Source organism: Pygocentrus nattereri, chromosome 11 (genome assembly GCF_015220715.1).
Source record: "Pygocentrus nattereri isolate fPygNat1 chromosome 11, fPygNat1.pri, whole genome shotgun sequence".
Classification (NCBI taxonomy): domain Eukaryota; kingdom Metazoa; phylum Chordata; class Actinopteri; order Characiformes; family Serrasalmidae; genus Pygocentrus; species Pygocentrus nattereri.
The window spans coordinates 28,015,567-28,035,168 of record NC_051221.1 but is presented as its reverse complement, the minus strand read 5'-3'; the positions used below and the strand labels follow the sequence as shown (position 1 = coordinate 28,035,168).

The following is a 19,602-nucleotide window of genomic DNA, read 5'->3' as shown; positions in this document are numbered from 1 at the left end:
TGGTAGAAAGCCTTTGTAGCCAAAGTCTTAACCTGGCTTAGACCTTGCAATGACGTGGAAAGTCTAATTGATACAGTATTAAATGAAGGGGTAGTATTTTCTAAGTGTCCTTCCCTTTGACTATCACATATACAACAGTGAAAACTCCCATGCAAATGCTGATCTTTCCAAAAGCATTCTGGGGATAAACATCATCTGAATATATTATAGGGCAGTTGATCTTGAGCCTAAAAGGCTTTTAGGAATCTTAATCTAGGACAGTCCATTCATGTTATAAGGTTCAATTTCTGCTAAATGATTTATGTATTCATACATGTATGTATGTATTTATATATTCATATATGTACTTGTTTATTTATCTTGTTTTTTCCCACCAGGTGTTGTGAGAAAGATGTATATCGTTGAGAACTTGCAGTCATTTTTGCTTTATGCATTTATGATTCTTCTGCATTTTGCATTTGAAAATCATCGTGTCATTGTAGTATTCATACTATGATTACCTTTTACACTACCTCAAGTCTGCACATTTCCATCCAGAGAACTACAAGGGAAATGCAAATGTAGGGGAGACGTGGAATATTGAATATTTATAGTTTAACTGTTCCAGCATCAAAGAGCCTATTTGTCAGTACTAGAGAGTACAGTGTTTAACTGAAATACTGCTCTTCATAGACTATTATATGTGCATCTTTGTATGCGTGTTTGAGAAAGACAGAGTGTATTTGTGTGTGTGTGCATTATTTTGTGCAATATTTTTTGGGATTATAGAACTATGTGCATCTGTTATTTCTCATGAAAAAAGCATAGCATTCTTGATGCTATAGTAGCAGCTTTAATGGCTGTAACCACACAGGGTTTTTTCCCTTTTTTTTCATCTCCATTGACATTCCAGAGTTTTATTCCAGACTGGCTTTAAACAAGGTCATATGGAAGAGACCAGGTGCATCAGAACTCATTTTTTTAAATGTTTGTTTCTCTCTGGCTTTTCGTGGCCAACTACAGTTTACACACAATACATAATAATGACAATGATAATATATCATGATAAATGTTTATCACAATACAGATGACTTACATAAATTACATGATTACATGAGGCAAAATAAAGTTTATTTGAATTAACTGTACTGATAGTTTAAAAACTGAGAAACTGTAAGAATTAAAACTTTATGTCCCCATTATTTAGTCAGTTGTTTATTCTCTCTCTCTCTCTCTCTCTCTCTCTCTCTCTCTCTCTCTCTCTCACTCTCATTCACTCATTGTTTTGCACCTCTAGCCCCCTCTCTGTTTCTTTCACTCTGTTGCTCTGTGTCTGTATCTCTATGTTTCTCTGTTTTCCCTCTATGGGTCCCTCTGTATGTCTTTGTATCTCTCTGTCTGTTTCTGTCTCTGTACATGTCTCTCTATCTTTCTCTCTGTATGTATCTCTCTGTATCTCTTTCTGTTTCTCTGTCTGTCTGTATGTATCTCTCTATCTGTTTTTTCTGTCTACGTGTATCTATCTGTTTCTCTCTGTATGTCTCTATGTGTGTATTTCTCCGCGTCTCTGTATTTCTCTGATTTTATCTCTATCTGTTTCTCTCTGTTTCTTTTGTATTCTCTCTGTCTCTCTCTCTCCTTCTCCTTCATATTAGTGTATGCAGGGCCAGATTAACACTTCCTGAGGCCCGGGGCTAATTACCAGGATGAGGCCCTTCATATGATGTTCTGACGCATGACCTCACACAAACCCACTGACACATCAGCGTACACAGTACCAATCTATGACAGACTACCGTTTAAAGTGAACTGGTATTATGATTTCAATTCAATTCACTTCAATTCAATTCATTTCAATTCAAGGGTAGCTTTAATATCATTACTGAATCGTTACTGAATAGTTTGCAAAAAAAACAAAACACATTTCCAGTAGATGGGGAGTAAGACAACCATTCTCTTGCCACCTTCTCTCCATTTCTGAGCGAGCGACTGAACAATGTTTTGCTCAGACATCGCTTCTGATTTTTATAGCTCCTTTCAGAAGCCGAAAAATCGGCATCTTTATGTTGACATTGTGTGGGTGCTTCAATTCCCTTTCCGACCCAATAGCTTCGCATCTCCTCATTAACTTCTCCCCAGCATGCAATATCTGTTGATATATCTATTTTCGCCCCTGCCTCAGAATCAACAGGCTCATCTGCTACATTACCCACTGGTTCTTCTCCATCACTTGTTTCCTCAGAGATTGTAGCACTATTGCTAGCAGACTGGCTAGTTGGGCTGGTTAGTTGGCTAGCGGTGGTTGGCTGCTGTCCATCACTGACAGTTGCCTCTTTGCTGGTGGTAGCTGCTACAGCAGGCTGACTACTCCACATGTTGGTTAATTTGGGTGTTTTCTGTAATAATTCTGTCGCTCTTTCCTTTTTTATTGATTGTAATTTTCGTTTTTTTGCTCCGCTCTCGTGTTTCCTTTGGCCCGACATTTTCGCTTGTTTCGTTTTTTTTTTTTCTATTAATTTTTGTCATTTGACATTCAGCGACCGGAGGCCCCCCTAGTGGCGAGGCCCGGGACTGCAGCCCTTTCAGCCCATTCTTTTAATCCGGCCCTGAGTGTATGCATGTGTTTAAACCCTGCATTGGCCTTCATGATTGGATCCTTTAAGCGTTCACATACAGCGAGTCAGAAGGTCGCGTCCTTGAGAATCCAATTCAGTGTACTCTTTCAGTTATAGGGCCTTTATATTGAAGCTTTAGGGCATGTTCTGGAGCCTCCGACTCCTTCTGATGTTGCTCCAATAGGGGATAGAGATAGCATCATCCACTTCCCAGACACAGCGGCCGCAGCTCTGGATCAATCTCTCTTTCTGTCTCTCTCTCTATCCCCCCCGCTGAGCTCACTGACTGACACACTTGAATGTTTAGCCTACACTCCAAATCACAGCATCACCAGAGCAGAGTCATACAGCGAGGAGGGGGATTCTATCTGGATGTGTCTGGGAAAGGAGTGAAAGGAGTGATCACTGTTGAAAGAGCCCAAAAGGTGGTAATAGACAAAACAGATTCTAAATGTGTATGCAGTGTGACACCTGGGTTAATATGTTGTTCAAAATGAAGAGATATATATGTGCTTTTACGTTAGTGTCTATATTTTTGGTTGGAAATCTTTCTTAAAATAGCTCTCTTCCTGGGAGAAGGGCTGTACAGTGCTAGCCAGGCTAAGCCTCACCCTATTTGCATACAAATTGACCAGCTGAACCCTGCCATCCTGACAATGCAGTCTGTGAATATGCACACTGCTATTTCTGCTAATTATGGCATGATCAAACATTTCCCCTCTTATGACCAAGATTTTCAAATCTCTGAGCATTTGCACTGCACACAGCTCCTCCTCTTCTGCCTCTTATTTGAGCGCATAGCCTGATGCCCACGAAGAAGCGCTGGAGAATTCTGTTATCATTGATTTATTGGAGGTTCCTCTGGAAGTTTGAAAAGTTTGAATGTTCCTAGTACATTCCTAGTGATGTGAATATTAATGGGAAATCAGAGTGCTGACTCATTCTGCATCTGAAACTTGCTGCTTGAACACACGCATGCATGAGTTAAGAACTTGATATATACTTGACCTCTTACTGGCATTTTAATTTCTCGTACTGAAAACCTATTATCAGTATGTAGTTTAGGATATCAGCATTTTACTGGGCTAAAAAAGGCAAAATATGTTTATTGCTTAATTCTGAAGTGCTGCATTATGGCTGGTGTTTAATTACATACTGCCATCTAGTGTTCATTTACATAATTTGACACTTACTAAAATGAAATTGTTTGGTAATTCTTGTGCTGAGGATTTGCTGTGCATTTAAAACTCTGGATTGAAAAACATGATTTGACTGCAGGTGAAAGCACAGAGTAATAAAGAGCCGAAATAAAGTATTTTGTTGTTAAAATCAATAATATCATCTTACTGTCGACAAACATATGACAAAAATATAGGCATGATCGCAATCCTGTGATTCATTTGAGCTTGAGTATACTGATATAGGCAGGGAAAGAGGAACTGCACCATACTGGTTACAACGAATGATCTGCAGAGATTTAAGCAGTGACATTGGGCATTGGTATGAATGTCAATGATGTGCTTCCCTAATGCTCCACTAGATGGTGATACCATGCAGTGTGGAACCAAATCTTTGTCCTACATTAGCCTATCAAAGAGCACTCATGCTAAGAAGTTGAGTCTTGTGTTGCCACATGCTCCCATCTTATGATTCTGATCCTAGTGAGTAATATTAGGTTTGACTGCAGCCAAGAAAGAAACTCGCATTTCAGGTGATCATCAGTTTAATGGATGGTAATCCAGCTTAAGAGCACTTTCTTCACAAGATATGCATCAGTCTCAGTACACCAGTAGTCAATGAGTATAGGAACAGTGTGAGAGTGCTAGAGGGGAGTAGCGTGTGTGTGTGTGTGTATTGGGGGGCAGGGGAGTATTCTGTGCTTTCTGAAGTCCCAAAATCCCTCACCATACCCCACACAATAAAGGACTTTATGTTGATTTACAGCCAACCGTCTCCCACAGAGCAATAGCTGGCACCCTGAGCTTTATTACAACTCTTTGATAATGGAATTTCCTATCAGCCACAACACAGCTTCCCAAAAAGTGTAAGATGCAAAACCCAGTGTAGAAGACTGCACTCCCAATTTCTACTGTAGTGCACTCAGAGGTTCTGGATATGAAGGGATGACTCACCAGGTCGAAAGGAATTAAAGATGAGTGTAGAGTAGTGTAACAGTCACAGTGTGAGCGGCGTTATGATGTACTCCAGACAACCAGGCTAAATGTATATGGTTTGTTTGTTACTTAAATATATGCACTGGCTGGTGAGGGAAATGGTATCTACATGGAAAGGGAGAACTGGGAATGGGGGTTGAGGAGAGAGGTACAGTTTTTGAAGTGGAGCTCAAGGCACCAGAACAACACGCATGGTGTTGGTGTAGCCGGAGCCAGGGCGCCAGCCAGTGACAACAATCACCACATCACCAGTTTTGAAGAACTTCCTGGATTTGCCTGAAAAACAGAATCACAGAAAAACAGATGGTTAGCATCCAGACCACCGAAACATTTAAGTAGTGTTAACCAAAAGCCTCTAGATAAATACAGAAACACAAGTGGAAGTAGTGCAAGTAGTCTCTAGAGAAGGGACGTCCAATTTCTGTCCTGGCAGGCCGGAGTTCAGTGCAGTTTGCTGATTTCCAAGCTCTCACACACAAACTAGACCTGCTAACAAACATATTTGAGCAGGAAGATCACCAAGCTCTGCTGGACTAAAGTCCTCCATGCCTGTTCCAGAGCCAACAGGTAATTATTCCCTGGCTACACCTATACCATTTCACCCAATTTAAAGAAGTGTCTGCAATTGTCTCCTTGAGGAGTGCAGATCACACTTGATGATGAAACATTCTGTTCCTACAGCTCCAGCATGAAAGCCCTTCACCAACCCTTCATGATATTTGTGTCCTTACCCATCTCCATGGCGAAGTTGACACGCAAATCCACATCTTCAGCCCATACATCATGAGCTGGCTTGGTGTAGAAGATGGGGAAGATGCCACGGTACAGATGGCTCTGACGTGCTGTTTGTCCATTACGGGTCACGGCCAAGATGGGAGCGCGAGGTCTGTATTTAGACAGCAGATGAGCTGACCTAAACAGAAGGACAGAAGACAAGCCTTTAGCCATAATGGGAAAAACAGCTATAGCTAAACTAAATAATAAAAAGATAAAAATAACTTTATTTTCATTAGGGATGCACTGATTTTGGAACTGTAGAGGCCAATATTTGATGTTTTATGTACAAAAACATTTATAAAATATAGAAATTGGAACTATACTCACCTGAATTAGCACTACAGAAAAATGCAACATTTGAGGTTGCAAATGAAAGCAAAATGAATAAAAATTAAGATATTCAAACTCAGCATTACCTAAATATTTGGCTCTTTTGGAGTACACTAACTTTTAAAATTTAAAATATCATTTTAAAATATTGTTAAAGCAATTGCTAAGGTAGTGCTAGGCCATTGTTGTTGTCTCTCCAAATGTGTGTGTGTGTGGATATATATATATATATATATATATATATATATATATATATATATATATATATATATATATATATATATATATATATATATATATACATATTCTACAAACATTAGTGAAAGAATGGGTCGTTCTCAGGAGCTCAGTGAATTCCAGCGTGGTACCGTAATATGACACCATCTGTGCAACAAGCCCAGTCGTGACATTTCCTCACTACTAAATATTCCACAGTCAACTGTCAGTGGTATTATAGCAAAGTTGAAGCGATTGGGAATGACAGCAACTCAGGCACGAAGTGGTCGGCCATGTAAAATGACAGAGCAGGGTCAGCGGATGCTGAGGTGCATAGTGCACAGAGGTCACCAACTTTCTGCAGAGTCAATCAGTACAGACCTCCAAACTTCATGTGGCCTTCAAATTAACTCAATAACAGCACAGAGAGCTTCATAGAATGGGTTTCCATGGCCGAGCAGCTGCATCCAAGCCTTACATCACCAAGCATAATGTAAACTGTCAAATACAGTGGTGTAAAGCGCCACCACTGAACTCTAGAGCAGTGGAGCCGTCTTCTTTGGAGTGACAAATCATGCTTTTCTATCTGGCAATCCGATGGATGGTCTGGGTTTGCCGGTTTCCAGGAGAAAGGTACTTGTCTGACTGCATTGTGCCTAGTGTAAAGTTTGGTGGAGGGGTGATTATGGTATGGGGTTGTTTTTCAGGAGTTGGGCTCCTGAAATTCCCAGCCCCTTAGTTCCAGTGAAAGGAACTCTTAACGCTTCAGCAGACCAAGAGATTTTGGACAATTTCATGCTCCCAACTTTGTGGGAACAATTTGGGGATGGCCCCTTCCTGTTCCAACATGATTGCGCACCAGTGCACAAAGCAAGATCCATAAAGACATGGATGAGTGAATTTGGTGTGGAGGAACTTGACTGGCCTGCACAGAGTCCTCACCTCACAAATGCGCTTCTGGAAGAATGGTCAAAAATTCCCATAAACACACTCCTAACCCTTGTGGAAAGCCTTCGCAAAAGAGTTGAAGCTGTTATAGATGCAAAGGGTGGGCCGACATCATATTAAACCCTATGGATTAAGAATGGGATGTCACTCAATTTCATATGCGTGTGAAGGCAGAAGGGCGAATTCTTTTGGCAACATAGTGTATATATCGCTGTACGCTGATTGGTAAGTGTGATCAGTGTCAAAAGCACAAGGGTACTATTTTCATATAGAATCCTTTAAGTTTCATGTTTCTAGTTTGAGGCATTAAGAGACCTCTGATAATGTTCACAGGAAGCTTTTCTCTTCTACTGCTTTATTAGTAAGTGGTTCAGTAGTGTAATAAAGACAAACGTGCATCTGAATGTCCTTTATGAAGTTGAGATACTGTTTGTAACTGACTGTACCGGCTGCACTGCAACAGCTGAATGAAGAGTTTAAATTAGACTGCAAAATGTCAGGGTTCATGCCAGCAAAGGTCAAGTTTCACATCTCACCCTGGCATGAAACAACACAGAAGATGTGTGTCTTTATATTAATAGAATATAATACAGTTATGCTGGCTAAAGTACATATGTGCACATACTAATATAGGCTTGTGTATATATTGTGCATAACATGTTTGTATTTAAAACTGAAGGGTGTATAACTATACTTACACTGTAAATATGTGTTAGTGTGTGCACATGAGTACACTGTGCTTCTGATCATACCTGCCAGATTTGGTGAGAACAATGATGGCACTGGCACAGCACTTGAAGGAGGCTTCCACAGCTCCAATGGCCACAGACTCACAGGGGTCACGGGTCAAATGGGTGATGCGGCGCAGCTCCTCAAATACCTGCCTGTGGAACATGGCTGCCTCAGCCTCACGAGCAATCTGAACACACGCACACACAAATGAGAGCAGATTAGAATACTGTACATATGAATAACTGGCAAATACAGTTACTCAACTTATGCCTTCATCTGGACGACTTCTCAATTAAGAAATGTAGTTTTCTGTGTGCAATATGGCTATACTTTTTGATGGACTGATGGATATTCACTAATATGAGACTTTTTACATACAGTGGCCCTCTAAAACTATTTGAACATTTAAGCCATACTTTTAACTGCCCAAGTTCATTGTGTTAGGAAACCAAGTATCAAATCGAGTGGTATTTATTTTAAATGTTTTTTTTTGCAACAATTTTAAGTATTTTATCAAAAGGCTTCTGGTGTGTTTCAGATCAATCATCTGTGGAGCATTTCCTTTGCAGACTTCTGCAGGTTAGCATCCAAAATGCCTTTGAGTTGACAATCACATAATTGAACACAAGCTAATCAACACCATTGTAAGAAAAACAGCCCCAGGCTTTACCCTTAGTGCAGTCTGCTTGGAATTCTTCAGGTTGATGTCAGGCTAAAAGTGTTTTTCTCTCAAATGAATATAATTTTGTTAAGCAGTTTACATGTTAAGCAAAGTAACCTAAAGAAACTTCATGAAACTGTCCATAAAGTGTCCAAATATTTTTTGAGGCCACTGTTAGTAAGAGCATGCAATATGCAACCATCATTTTTCTCTTCATGCTTGAAACTTGTTGAAGTTGTATCAAATGATGAAAAACCTTTGACAACGTGCCAGGCTGTGAGTGAAGTACTCGGAGCGGTGGGGCCTGTTTTGTTGCAGCTCCTCAAAAGCATGCGAGATCAGTACCACCACTGCCTAACGGACAATCTGAGTGCATGTTCGACAGAGGAGATCAAAACACACAAAAAAGGGTACAAGACATGGACAGAAAGAAGAAGAGGAAGGTAGACACACATAGAACAAAGGATTATGAAGATCATGAGCAGTTAGTAAACACTGTAAAGTGGCAACAGCACTTGTTCATGTCATTCTTTACATTTCTTAGACTATGTTAATTTTTGTACAGGCTACCTTAGTGACAATTTTGGGGACTCTTGAGGTCAGATTTACTAATTCCATATCACATTGGAAGACTGTAGGCATATTTTGCAACAATATCAAGAGTGGGTTTTGCCTACATAATGACTCGACCGTTTTCTTTTCCACACAATGGTTAAAAGCACATATTGAAACTCTTTGGTTCTGCTTTTCTAAAGTTACTCACTTTGTTATTGATGCCTGCTGTGGCGTTTGTGTGTGCTAGCACTTTACACAGTCATTCTTTGAGGTAATGCCCTTAGCTAAGAAGTTACTTCAAAAGCATGCCCAAACAACCAGAATGCACTCACTGAAATTAAGCAGAAAATTACATTTTCTCTAATTTCTTACATATTATGTCTTATTTTCTCAGGGATGTGCAACAATACTTTCTCAGCAAGTAATGACCCATTTCTTTGTTGACTTAATTTCCTTATTTTGTCTTACATATTTAAAATCATGAAAAAATAAGTAATTATTTCAACACCTACTTTTTCTCCCATCTCTCAGAAACAGGCTTTCTTACAAAAAGCATATGAGCATCACGTTAATTATGATGCTGTTCACTTGCACGGAAGTACACAAGCCAATAAATTGGCCAAACCACCAATGCAAAGTGTCAGCAGACCACTGCTCTACTTCAATTAGTAAATCTGCCCCAGGACGAGAGCTGAAAAGGCATGTTTCCTCATAACTACAGACTAAACTAAAGCTAAGCTTTAGATAGGTCCTTATATACCAGGAGCCAGAAGCATTAGTAAATTGATCAAGATGCAGTCAGACTCTCAAAAAAGAGCACAGTCATTCTAACCTGGTGCTGTGTCCTCACAGACTCCACAGGGTACTCTCCTTTGGCTGTCTCTCCACTCAGCATGATGCAGTCAGCACCATCCAGTACAGCATTGGCCACATCACTGCTCTCAGCACGGGTGGGACGTGGTTTCTTAATCATGCTCTCCAACATCTGCCATGTAAAGAGAATTGACAATCAGAACACATAATATACAAACATTTCAATTCAAAAATGCCCAATAACCAAATATTCTATTTCTACTTCTACTAAATAGTGTGTAATTTGTATTTCTTCACCTGCGTGGCACAAGTGATGGGTTTGCCAACCCTGTTGGAGCGGCCAATCATCATCTTCTGAGCCAGGAACACCTTCTCTGTGGGGATCTCAATACCCATGTCTCCACGGGCAACCATAATACCATCGCTAGCCTCCAGAATCTCATCAAATCTGGGCAACAAGGATAAAAATAGATCCTACTTAAAAGAACAGAATCAAAAGGAAACCTAGCCTCTTCACACTGCTGAGTTATCTATTTTGTCAGACATGATGTATTAAACAAACTCTCTTCTAGGAACAATGCCAAGGAACTCTCACCTGCGCACACCCTCATGGTTCTCCAGTTTGCTGATGACCTTGATGTCCTTGCCCTTCTCTCCCAGCACTTTCTTGACAGCCTGCACGTCAGCAGCCTTGCGGATGAAGGAGGCAAACACCATGTCCACTCCCTGCTCCACACCGAACTGCAGGTCCTGCATGTCTTTCTCTGAGACAGCAGGCAGGTCGATGTTTGCACCAGGCAGGTTCACACCCTTCTTGCTGCCCAACATGCCACCATTCTCAATCTCACAGTTCAGGAAGTTGTCACCTGGAGCAAAGCCATGGAATGCATTCGATTTTGCACAAATAAACACAGAGGAAGAGAAAATCCTGGAAAGCTCCTGGAACAAAGTCCACCCGATCTAATGTAATCTCCAAATCTCATTACTATGAACTATTTTCAAGGTCTTTCTTAAGGACAAAGTTATATATTTACAACAGTTAGCATCTCTCTCTTTTGTTTGTTTGCTCAGAACTGAACCAGCAACTGAAGCTTACCAATTTCCAGGACTTTGAGCGAAATGAGGCCATCATCAATATAGACATTGCTGCCCTTCTGAACCACCTTGGTGATGTTCTTGTAATCCAACCACAGGGTTTTCTCATCACAGTTGTCCTTGAAGTTGTCATCCAGTGTCAGCTTGATTTTCTGACCCTTGTTGAGCTTCACCTCCTCAGTGCCACTCTAGAGAAAGAACATAATATGCATAGATGTTTGAAAACATTATCAAAACTGTCAATATTATATGGCTACTGCATCTACTTCTCCATTACAGGTATCTCTAGATTGGAAGATTCACTACCATTCACGATTTGGAATCACTTTATTAATTTATGTAATGTTTTATTACCTTTTACATTTTACTTCATATTTTATATTCAATAATAACTTGCACAATGTAAATTTAAATGTTATGAACTAGATGCAAAAAAATTATTTCAGACATTTCATTCAATATTTTGCAGATCTTTAATTATTATATACAACTCTTAAGAATAAAGGGTTCTTTTCATGTTTCCATAGAAGAACCACTCTAAAAAAAATTAAGTAATTGTTCTGTGCAGATTTGTAATGGGTTTGGGTTTGTAAATAATATATGTGAATGTGAACGACCTTTTAAAGATTAAAAACACATAAAATGGTCCAAGAAGAACCTTCAAATTGGTGTAAAGATACTTCACACACAGGTGTGTGAAGTATCTTTATATACTTATATTTTATACATATATACATATATAGTTATATATATATATATATATATATATATATATATAAACTCAGAGCTACACACTTTTCTCGGTTCTTTTTAGGATCATTTACAGCTCTGTTCATCATTCCTGACACATCCAACATTTCTTCATTTTTGCTTTATAGCTTCCTATTAATTATCTGAAAGCTACAAAATTGGACACATTTATCTATAAAACAGATTGCTTTTATATTGTTAAAAACACTGATTTCAAACTTTTAACTTTAATTTTATTTCAACTTTCATACTGTACAATTTTACTTTTACTTTTTACTATTGTTTTTAGAGTTATTCTTATATTTTCCTTTTTATTATTCTCTTTATTCTCTTGAGATTATATTTGGTGAATGGAGGATACAGCAAAGTAAGAATTTCATTGTAGAGTATAACTGCCTGTTCTGCTGTGCATATGACAATAAAACTCTTGAATAGTGTAGGAAGTGGGATTAAAGCAACAATGTGTCAGTGATAATTATAAGCCAAACAGCTGATAGGATATGGTGGTGGGTGCTGAGGGCTAAAAGAAACACTCACGCCCTTGATGAGCCCAGTTCTGATCTCAGGACCTTTGGTGTCTAGGGCAATGGCCACAGGTCTGTACTCAAGGCTCCCAGACCCAAAGCTCTCAGTGGCTTCACGCACATTCTTGATGGTTTCAGCATGGTACTAAAGAACAGAAAAGAAGATCTGTCTCACTGAAGTGCAACACTAAAATGCACAGAATTAACAAAAGACACTCAGATTCACTGAGCCTCTGACTAGCACTGACTAACCACACTTCATGTACAGTATTCAATGTGCTATAATAACTTAATAAAGATTACAGTGACCTATGATGGCCACATCCAAAGTAAGGCATTTTTTTGTTTATACTGGACATCCAGTGTTGTTGATATTAAAGGTTAAACAGTCCTTGCTATAGTTGTTATGTAATCTAAAGCAATCCCAATGTAGTGTCTTCATCTTGGCATGTCAAGATAGATGCCACAAGTTTTTTGAGAAGCAATTTATCCTCACGTGACCGACATGCAAGTTTGCACTAAGCATGTTTGCCCAGTCCTCTCATCTTCTTTTACTGGTCAGTCTATAAATACACATCAGTGGCATATTTGAATGGCACTATGAGTACAGTGGTGTGTAATGTGACTTGGGATGACCTGACTAGTATTTCAGCCCTATATCTGAGCTGAAGTTGAGACATTGGTCTTTATATATATATATACACTATATTGCCAAAAGTAGTCACCCATCCAAATCATTGAATTCAGGTGTTCCAATCACTTCCATGGCCACAGGTGCATAAAACCAAGCCCCTAGGTATGCAGACTGCTTCTAAAAACATTTGTTTGTGATCAATATTTGTGTAATAATTGTGATCAAGTCGACGCAAAAACACAACATACAAAAAAAAAACCCACAAGAACTATGTTCAAAAAGCCCAGGACATGCCCATACAGCTTCCCACAACAAACATAGTACAGAGTCAACAATCATCGCTAGACATCAAAGTAGCAACACTGGCAATGACAGCAGTGATGGTCAGTGGCACAACCACACAAGAGGAAAAGACATACACACCAATGCAAAAGACATATAAACAAATGAACACCCAAATGGATAAATAAATAAATTCAGTATACTGAAGGTCCCACCCTCATATCAGTTAGCAAAGGTTGCTACGCTCTCATTGCTTTTAACAACTCTTTCTCAGTATTAGACCAGGACACAATTGTTCTTATTTTGGCCTTATTTATCCTGGCTGTTGTACATTCCAAAAGAGTGATGTCTCAAAAATAAGTAAGCAAAGAAGATGCACATGCACTTTTTTGATGAACAGAAAACAATTCTGCAGAGTCATCAAGTAGGAGGTAGGTCCAGGGATCTTTGTGTATAGATTTTCCCAAAATATTAGAGAGAGTATTTTGAACATATGACCAAAAGACATTCATGCCCAAAGGTCATGCCCAAAACATATGCATATATGTACTGACTATTGCTGAGTTACACAAATGACAATAAGGATCTTGTTTAACTTTAAATTTATCCAGTAGATTAGGAGTGACACATGCTTTTTGTATGAAGTTAAAATGAATTACATGATGTGCTGGGTTTTCTGAAGTAATAAAGCAATTTTCCCACATGGTAACCCAATTAAATATAACATTAAGTTCTTTCTCCCAAAACAAAGACACTGAAGGATTAGAATATGATTGTTTAAGCAGTGACATATACAGCACAGATACCATGCCTCTTGATATAGCAGTAGAATCTATCCATTTCTGTTGAGGGTGAGAGATGATTTGGTTGGACCAGGGGACACCATAAGATTTTAGGGCAGATCTTAGTCTTAGATATTAAATCTTGAAATGACTTCAAACCCTCACCATTAAAATATCTTTTAGGGTATGTATGCCTTGTTTAGACCAAACTTTATATATAAATGGTTTGTTGCCTGTATTGAGGTCACTATTATGCCAGAGCTGTGTTTTACTAGTATATGGAAAGGGGCCTCCCATAATTGCTTCCTCCTTCTTCCAAATTCTAAAAGAGTGGGCAACTGTTTTCCAAAAACAGCCAAATGTTTTCAAAAGTTTTTTAGGGATGCCAGTAAAGGGCAAGTCTTGAAGTATAATGGGGTGAACAATATTAGCTTCTAGACTGCGCCAATGTACAGAGAAATCAACATTACTCTAGGTCTTCAGAGGTCTAATTTGAAATGCCAGATAGTATAATTTAAAATCTGGAAGAGATAATCCTCCATAACATTTTAGGTGTTATATTTTTAGGTGGTATGTTTTTGAGTCAAATTCTGGGTCTCTTGTTGTTCCATATAAATTTACTCACCACAGAATTAAGTTCCTTAAAATACCCATTAAGTGGTGCTGCTGGAAGCATTGAGAAAAGGAAATGAAATCTAGGCAGAACATTAATTTTAACCGTTGCTATTCTACCATGCAGAGTTAGACACAGTGGGGACCATCTGTTGAGATCATTCTTAATGTTATCTATAATAGAAAAATGGTTACATTCAGTTATTTGTGATAATGTTGGAAAAATTTAAATACCCAAGTAGGTGAAGTTCTTGGTTATTGGAATTTGGGTGGGAATAGTATCTATGACTGATTTTACACTTAATCATTTAGGGCTAGTAGTACTGATTTATTCCAGTTAATTTTATATCCAGAAAGTTTGCCAAATCTTTCAAAAAGTTTTAGACACTCATGAACAGAATCAGTAATATTGGATATGTAAAGCAAAATATCATTGGCGTAAAGTAAGATTTTGTGGGATGTACTCATACATGTTTCTACAAACATTTGTGAAAGCTTGGGTTGCTCTCAGGAGCTCAGTGAATCCCAGCATGGTACCATGATAGGATGCCACCTCTGCAGCAAGTCCAATCATGAAATTTCCTTGCTTCTAAATATTCCACAATCAACTGTCAGTGGTATTATAACAACGTGGAAGTGTTTGGGAATGACAGCAACTCAGCCACGAAGTGGTAGACCACGTAAAATGACAGAGTGGGGTCAGCGGATGCTGAGGCACATAGTGCACAGAGGTCGCCAACTTTCTGCAGAGTCAATCACTACAGACCTCCAAACTTCATTTGGCCTTCAGATTAGCTCAAGAACAGTGTAGAGAGCTTCATGGAATGGGTTTCCATGGCCAAGCAGCTGCATCCAAGCCTTACATAACCAAGCGCAATGCAAAGCGCCGAATGCAGTGGTGTAAAGCACTGCCACTGGACTCTAGAGCAGTGGAGACGTGTTCTCTGGAGTGACGTATAATGCTTCTCCATCTGGCAATCCGATGGATAAGCCTGGGTTTGGCTGTTGCCAGGAGAACAGTACTTGGCTGACTGCATTGTGCCAAGTATAAAGTTTGGTGACGGGAGGATTATGGTGTGGGGTTGTTTTTCAGGAGTTGGGCTCGGCCCCTTAGCTCCAGTGAAGTGTGAGTTTGGTGTGGAAGAACTTGAGTGGCCTGACCTCAACCCGACAGAACACCTTTGGGATGAATTACAGTGGAGACTGTGAGCCAGGCCTTCTTGTCCAACATCAGTGTCTGATATCACAAATGTATTTCTGGAAGAACAGTCAAAAATTCCCATAAACACACTCCTAAACCTTATGGAAAGCCTTCTCAGAAGAGTTGAAGCTGTTATAGCTGCAAAGGGTGCATCTACATCATACTAAACCCTATGGATTAAGAATGGGATGTCATTCAAGTTCATATGCATGTGAAGTCAGACAAGCTTTTGACAATACTTTTGGCAATATATATATATGTGTGTGTGTGTGTCTGTTTGTGTGTGTGTGTGTGTGTGTGTGTGTGTGTGTGTGTGTGTGTGTGTGTGTATACATATATCAGTATAGTGTGTCTCTAGAGGTAATTTTTCCTGTGCTGTAATCATCAGGCCAGCTGACCCCCACATTAGAAAGATTTATCATCACTTTCTCCACTTTCTCACTTTTCCAAATGAGGTGCAAAGCCCATATCAAGCACTATTTGATTAGCTTCATATTAATTCAGTCGAGTTCAAGAAAATCAAGAAATAGATTAAGCTCATTTTATATTCGCTATGTCTGGCTGAAAGTCTGTCTGCAGCACTTAAACTGGCCCCATCATTTTCCATCAACTTTCACTAGATAGATAGATAGATAGATAGATAGATAGATAGATAGATAGATAGATAGATAGATAGATAGATAGATAGATAGATAGATAGATAGATATTTTTATTTTGGCATATCTGTGTTGTTGTTATGTATCACATAAATAACATGAGGCAGACATGTGCACTTGTGTTGTATCTGAATGCTGCTACTGCACCCTTACCAAAATGCCATAGCATCATTATGCATGATTCATTGTGCTAAACAGCCAGTTGCCTCTTACTTTGATGTAGTGCCTTTGTTATATATAAAATGTAAACATTTAAAATGGAAATTTGGCCCATTTAGTAACAAATAATGTTACAAATTTGGTTAATAATAACAACTGGAAATAGTTTCATGTGTTCACTAACCTCACAGAGAATGAGCTTCAGGTTAAAAAAGGCTAATAAATCAGGCAAAAAAAAATTCACCCATCAGCCAATTTGGCTGTAAAGAAAATGAGAACGGCCATGAAAATTCACAGTGGGTCAAACTCAAAGCTTACAGTGTGTCATAGTACATACTACACATTAGTCAGAACAAGCAACATCATTTTCTACCATTTTAAGAACTTCTGAGACTGAGGTCACACTTAGCCAGCAGGATATGATACCAAGTTCTTCATCTTTATCAGATGCATTGCAGACATGGAATCAATATGTCAGTAAATGGGTCACTGTATAAATAAAATTCAGTGTGGTTGCTGCTTAGACTTGGAGCAGCAAAGCAGACACGTTACGTACATAAATTAAGTCAGTTTTGACTTTCTGTATGAACAAGATATGACCAAATGAACTGGGAGCAACTGGCTACGACTTCAGTATTAAGAGATAATGAGTGCTCTGAACCTTTAGGAGTCCTTGAACTGAAATGCCAAATGTATCACATGAAGTTCAAGCAGTGATGACATGCAAAAGCAGCAAAAGTCTCAGCTTTTAAAAGCAAGAGGTCAGAAGTCTACACTAACGTTGAGAATGATGCCCATGTTCTCCGTACTATTCTGGAGAGTAAAGTCACTGTACAGAGATCAGAGATCAGAGGGTGAGAAAGCAGATCAGCTTACAGCTGCTGACATTTTCAGAGGTGGAAGAGAAATGTCACTATGAAGGAGGCTCCACTACAGAGGGCTTGGATCTGTATTTCTATATAGCTACTTTGTGAGAATGTTTATTGTAAATAAGCAGTATATAAATAAATTTGAACTGAAGTAAATAAGAAACATGAGGAGAGACTTTGGAGAACTACCTGAAGTTACAGAATAAGTGACTTTGCTTGTAATCATTCTGAGCTTCTCTTAGAACCAGATAAGCTTAGAATCTCTAATTTCTACAAAAAGGGCCACATGTGTTGGAATGACTTAATTTTGATTTAGAAGTAACTGTTTTAGTAATAAGACGCAGAGAGCCTGTATTCATTCCCTGAGAGAACCAACCTCGTGAGTTCCGTGAGAAAAGTTCAGACGTGCAATGTTCATGCCGGACTTGATCATCTCCCTCAGCTTCTCCACAGAGCGAGAGGCTGGCCCTAAATGAAGACACAAATCAAGTACTTCAAACTTACATTCATTTTGTCTGGCATGAGCATGATATGTTGTCCATAACATTAAGCAGAAGACAGTAAGCTTAGAAAGTATGCATAATGGAGAAAACCTAATTCATTCACAAGAAAATGGTAATGGCAGCAATTGATGGTGAGGGTGTTGCAGATGGCCACTGACCGATTGTGCAGATGATGCCAGTGTTGCGGGACACTGCGGGCTCTGAGTCGATGTCCAGCAGGCACAAGTGCTCCAGGAAGGTGTCAGCCATAGCAGCATGAAGCTGCTGGGTGTGGATGATGGAAGAACCCATATCCTTAGACTTTGACATGACTGGAGCTGTGTCTGCTGGAAAAGTCCTGATGAGAGAGAGTAGTACTGTGATCAGTAGACCTAAACATGTACACAGAAATAAGAAAGGTAAAAAAAGGAGAAAAGTATGATGTAGAACCTCTTTGTGTACATTTCACTACAATATGTCAATAAGTAAATAGCATATGACAATAAGTCACTAGTAATTATCTGTTCTCATCTGAGCTTCTTGCTAAAGGACAAGAAGTGAACTGACTATACAGTGACAGATGGACAACAGCTCAAACAAAGTTTGGCTTGAATCAAAGGTGTAAGGAGTACTTAAGCCTACTCCTGGACTGGACAGCATTCTGAATGGAGATTTTCCATTGAAAGTAAAGTGCAGTCCAAGACTAGGCTTAATCCTTGTCCGGGTGTGAAAAATCTTCATGAGAGTCACCACCACCCAACCTACACTTTTCCATCCCAAAGCAGTGTCTATTCCATAAAAATTAGCGACTTTAGAATAACGAAGTGCTTCTAAAATTGGCTTGAACTCAAATTATATTCAGACTGCTACCATCTAGACTTTAGACTGTAGATTTAGCAGATTATATAATAAACAAAATACAAAAAAAAATCTATGTTAAAGGCAAAAATTCTTTAAGACAGAATTATGAGCAGTTATGTAATACCCTATAACAGCAGCATGCGGGGAAGCTAACAGGCAGTGCTGAGGGAAACCCCTTGACATCTGGGGGGCTAGAAATATCTTCACACAGTTTGATTATACCGTTTTTAGGCTGCAGTTCTGAACACTGGTGAAGCAAGCTGAATAACCTGCGACTGAAGTCGCTAGAGGCCGGTGGCAGTGCTATGTAAGCTGGGTGAAACAAAGACAGGGAGTGTGTTTAAATGCATGACTGCACATATACTCACTCTCTCACACACACATACACACAAATCCCAGCACAGGCAAGAGTGGCGCGTACTGTTCTTTATTGTTTTGAAGGAAAAAAAACATTTAAACACAGTAACGCCTCCTGATACGGGTTTTCACCTCAATGCATCAGAAAAGTTGTGACTAGTCTCTGATTCTGGTTTCTGCAGCATAAACAGAAATGTCACGCGTAAATCACAAGAACGCACCATTCATACAGCCAAGGCGCACCATTAATACCCAGCAGTGTTAGACTGCTGTTATTATATTAATATGTTCAGTCCTGTTAAATTTCCACAGTCTACTGAAATACACAGCAGCGAATATAACTCCATAATAGGATTAAATTAAAGCACCACTGTATCAAATTGCAGGACTGCAAGAATTTTTGAAGTATTCTTACATTAAAACTATAATAAATGTGACGGCATGTTTTATGTAAAGTTAGCCTACAGAGTCGTTGTTTCTCACCTACCGTCACAGATGAGCGCTGGCAGGACGTGTGTCCTTCCAACAGGCGCCGGC

The 19,602-nt window shown here is 39.2% G+C and overlaps 1 protein-coding gene across 3 annotated transcripts; it reads right to left on the bottom strand.

Moving 5' to 3' along the window:
* Positions 1-4,299: 4,299 nt before the first annotated feature.
* On the bottom strand, positions 4,300-19,602 carry pkmb (pyruvate kinase M1/2b). Of its 3 annotated transcripts, none has more exons than XM_017713703.2 (11): positions 19,553-19,602; positions 18,027-18,205; positions 17,742-17,833; positions 12,183-12,314; positions 10,897-11,083; positions 10,396-10,666; positions 10,098-10,248; positions 9,820-9,972; positions 7,792-7,958; positions 5,500-5,681; positions 4,938-5,044 (listed from the first exon to the last, which is right to left on the bottom strand). In XM_017713703.2, the coding sequence occupies exons 2-11, from the start codon at positions 18,175-18,177 to the stop codon at positions 4,938-4,940; spliced, it is 1,593 nt and encodes a 530-aa protein (XP_017569192.1). In that variant the 5' UTR covers positions 18,178-18,205; positions 19,553-19,602. The 3 variants fall into 3 exon arrangements, with proteins under 3 accessions (XP_037398322.1, XP_017569192.1, XP_017569193.1); XM_017713704.2 differs by having other exon boundaries at positions 18,027-18,239; positions 19,553-19,580; XM_037542425.1 differs by lacking the exon at positions 19,553-19,602 and having other exon boundaries at positions 4,300-5,044; positions 18,027-18,177.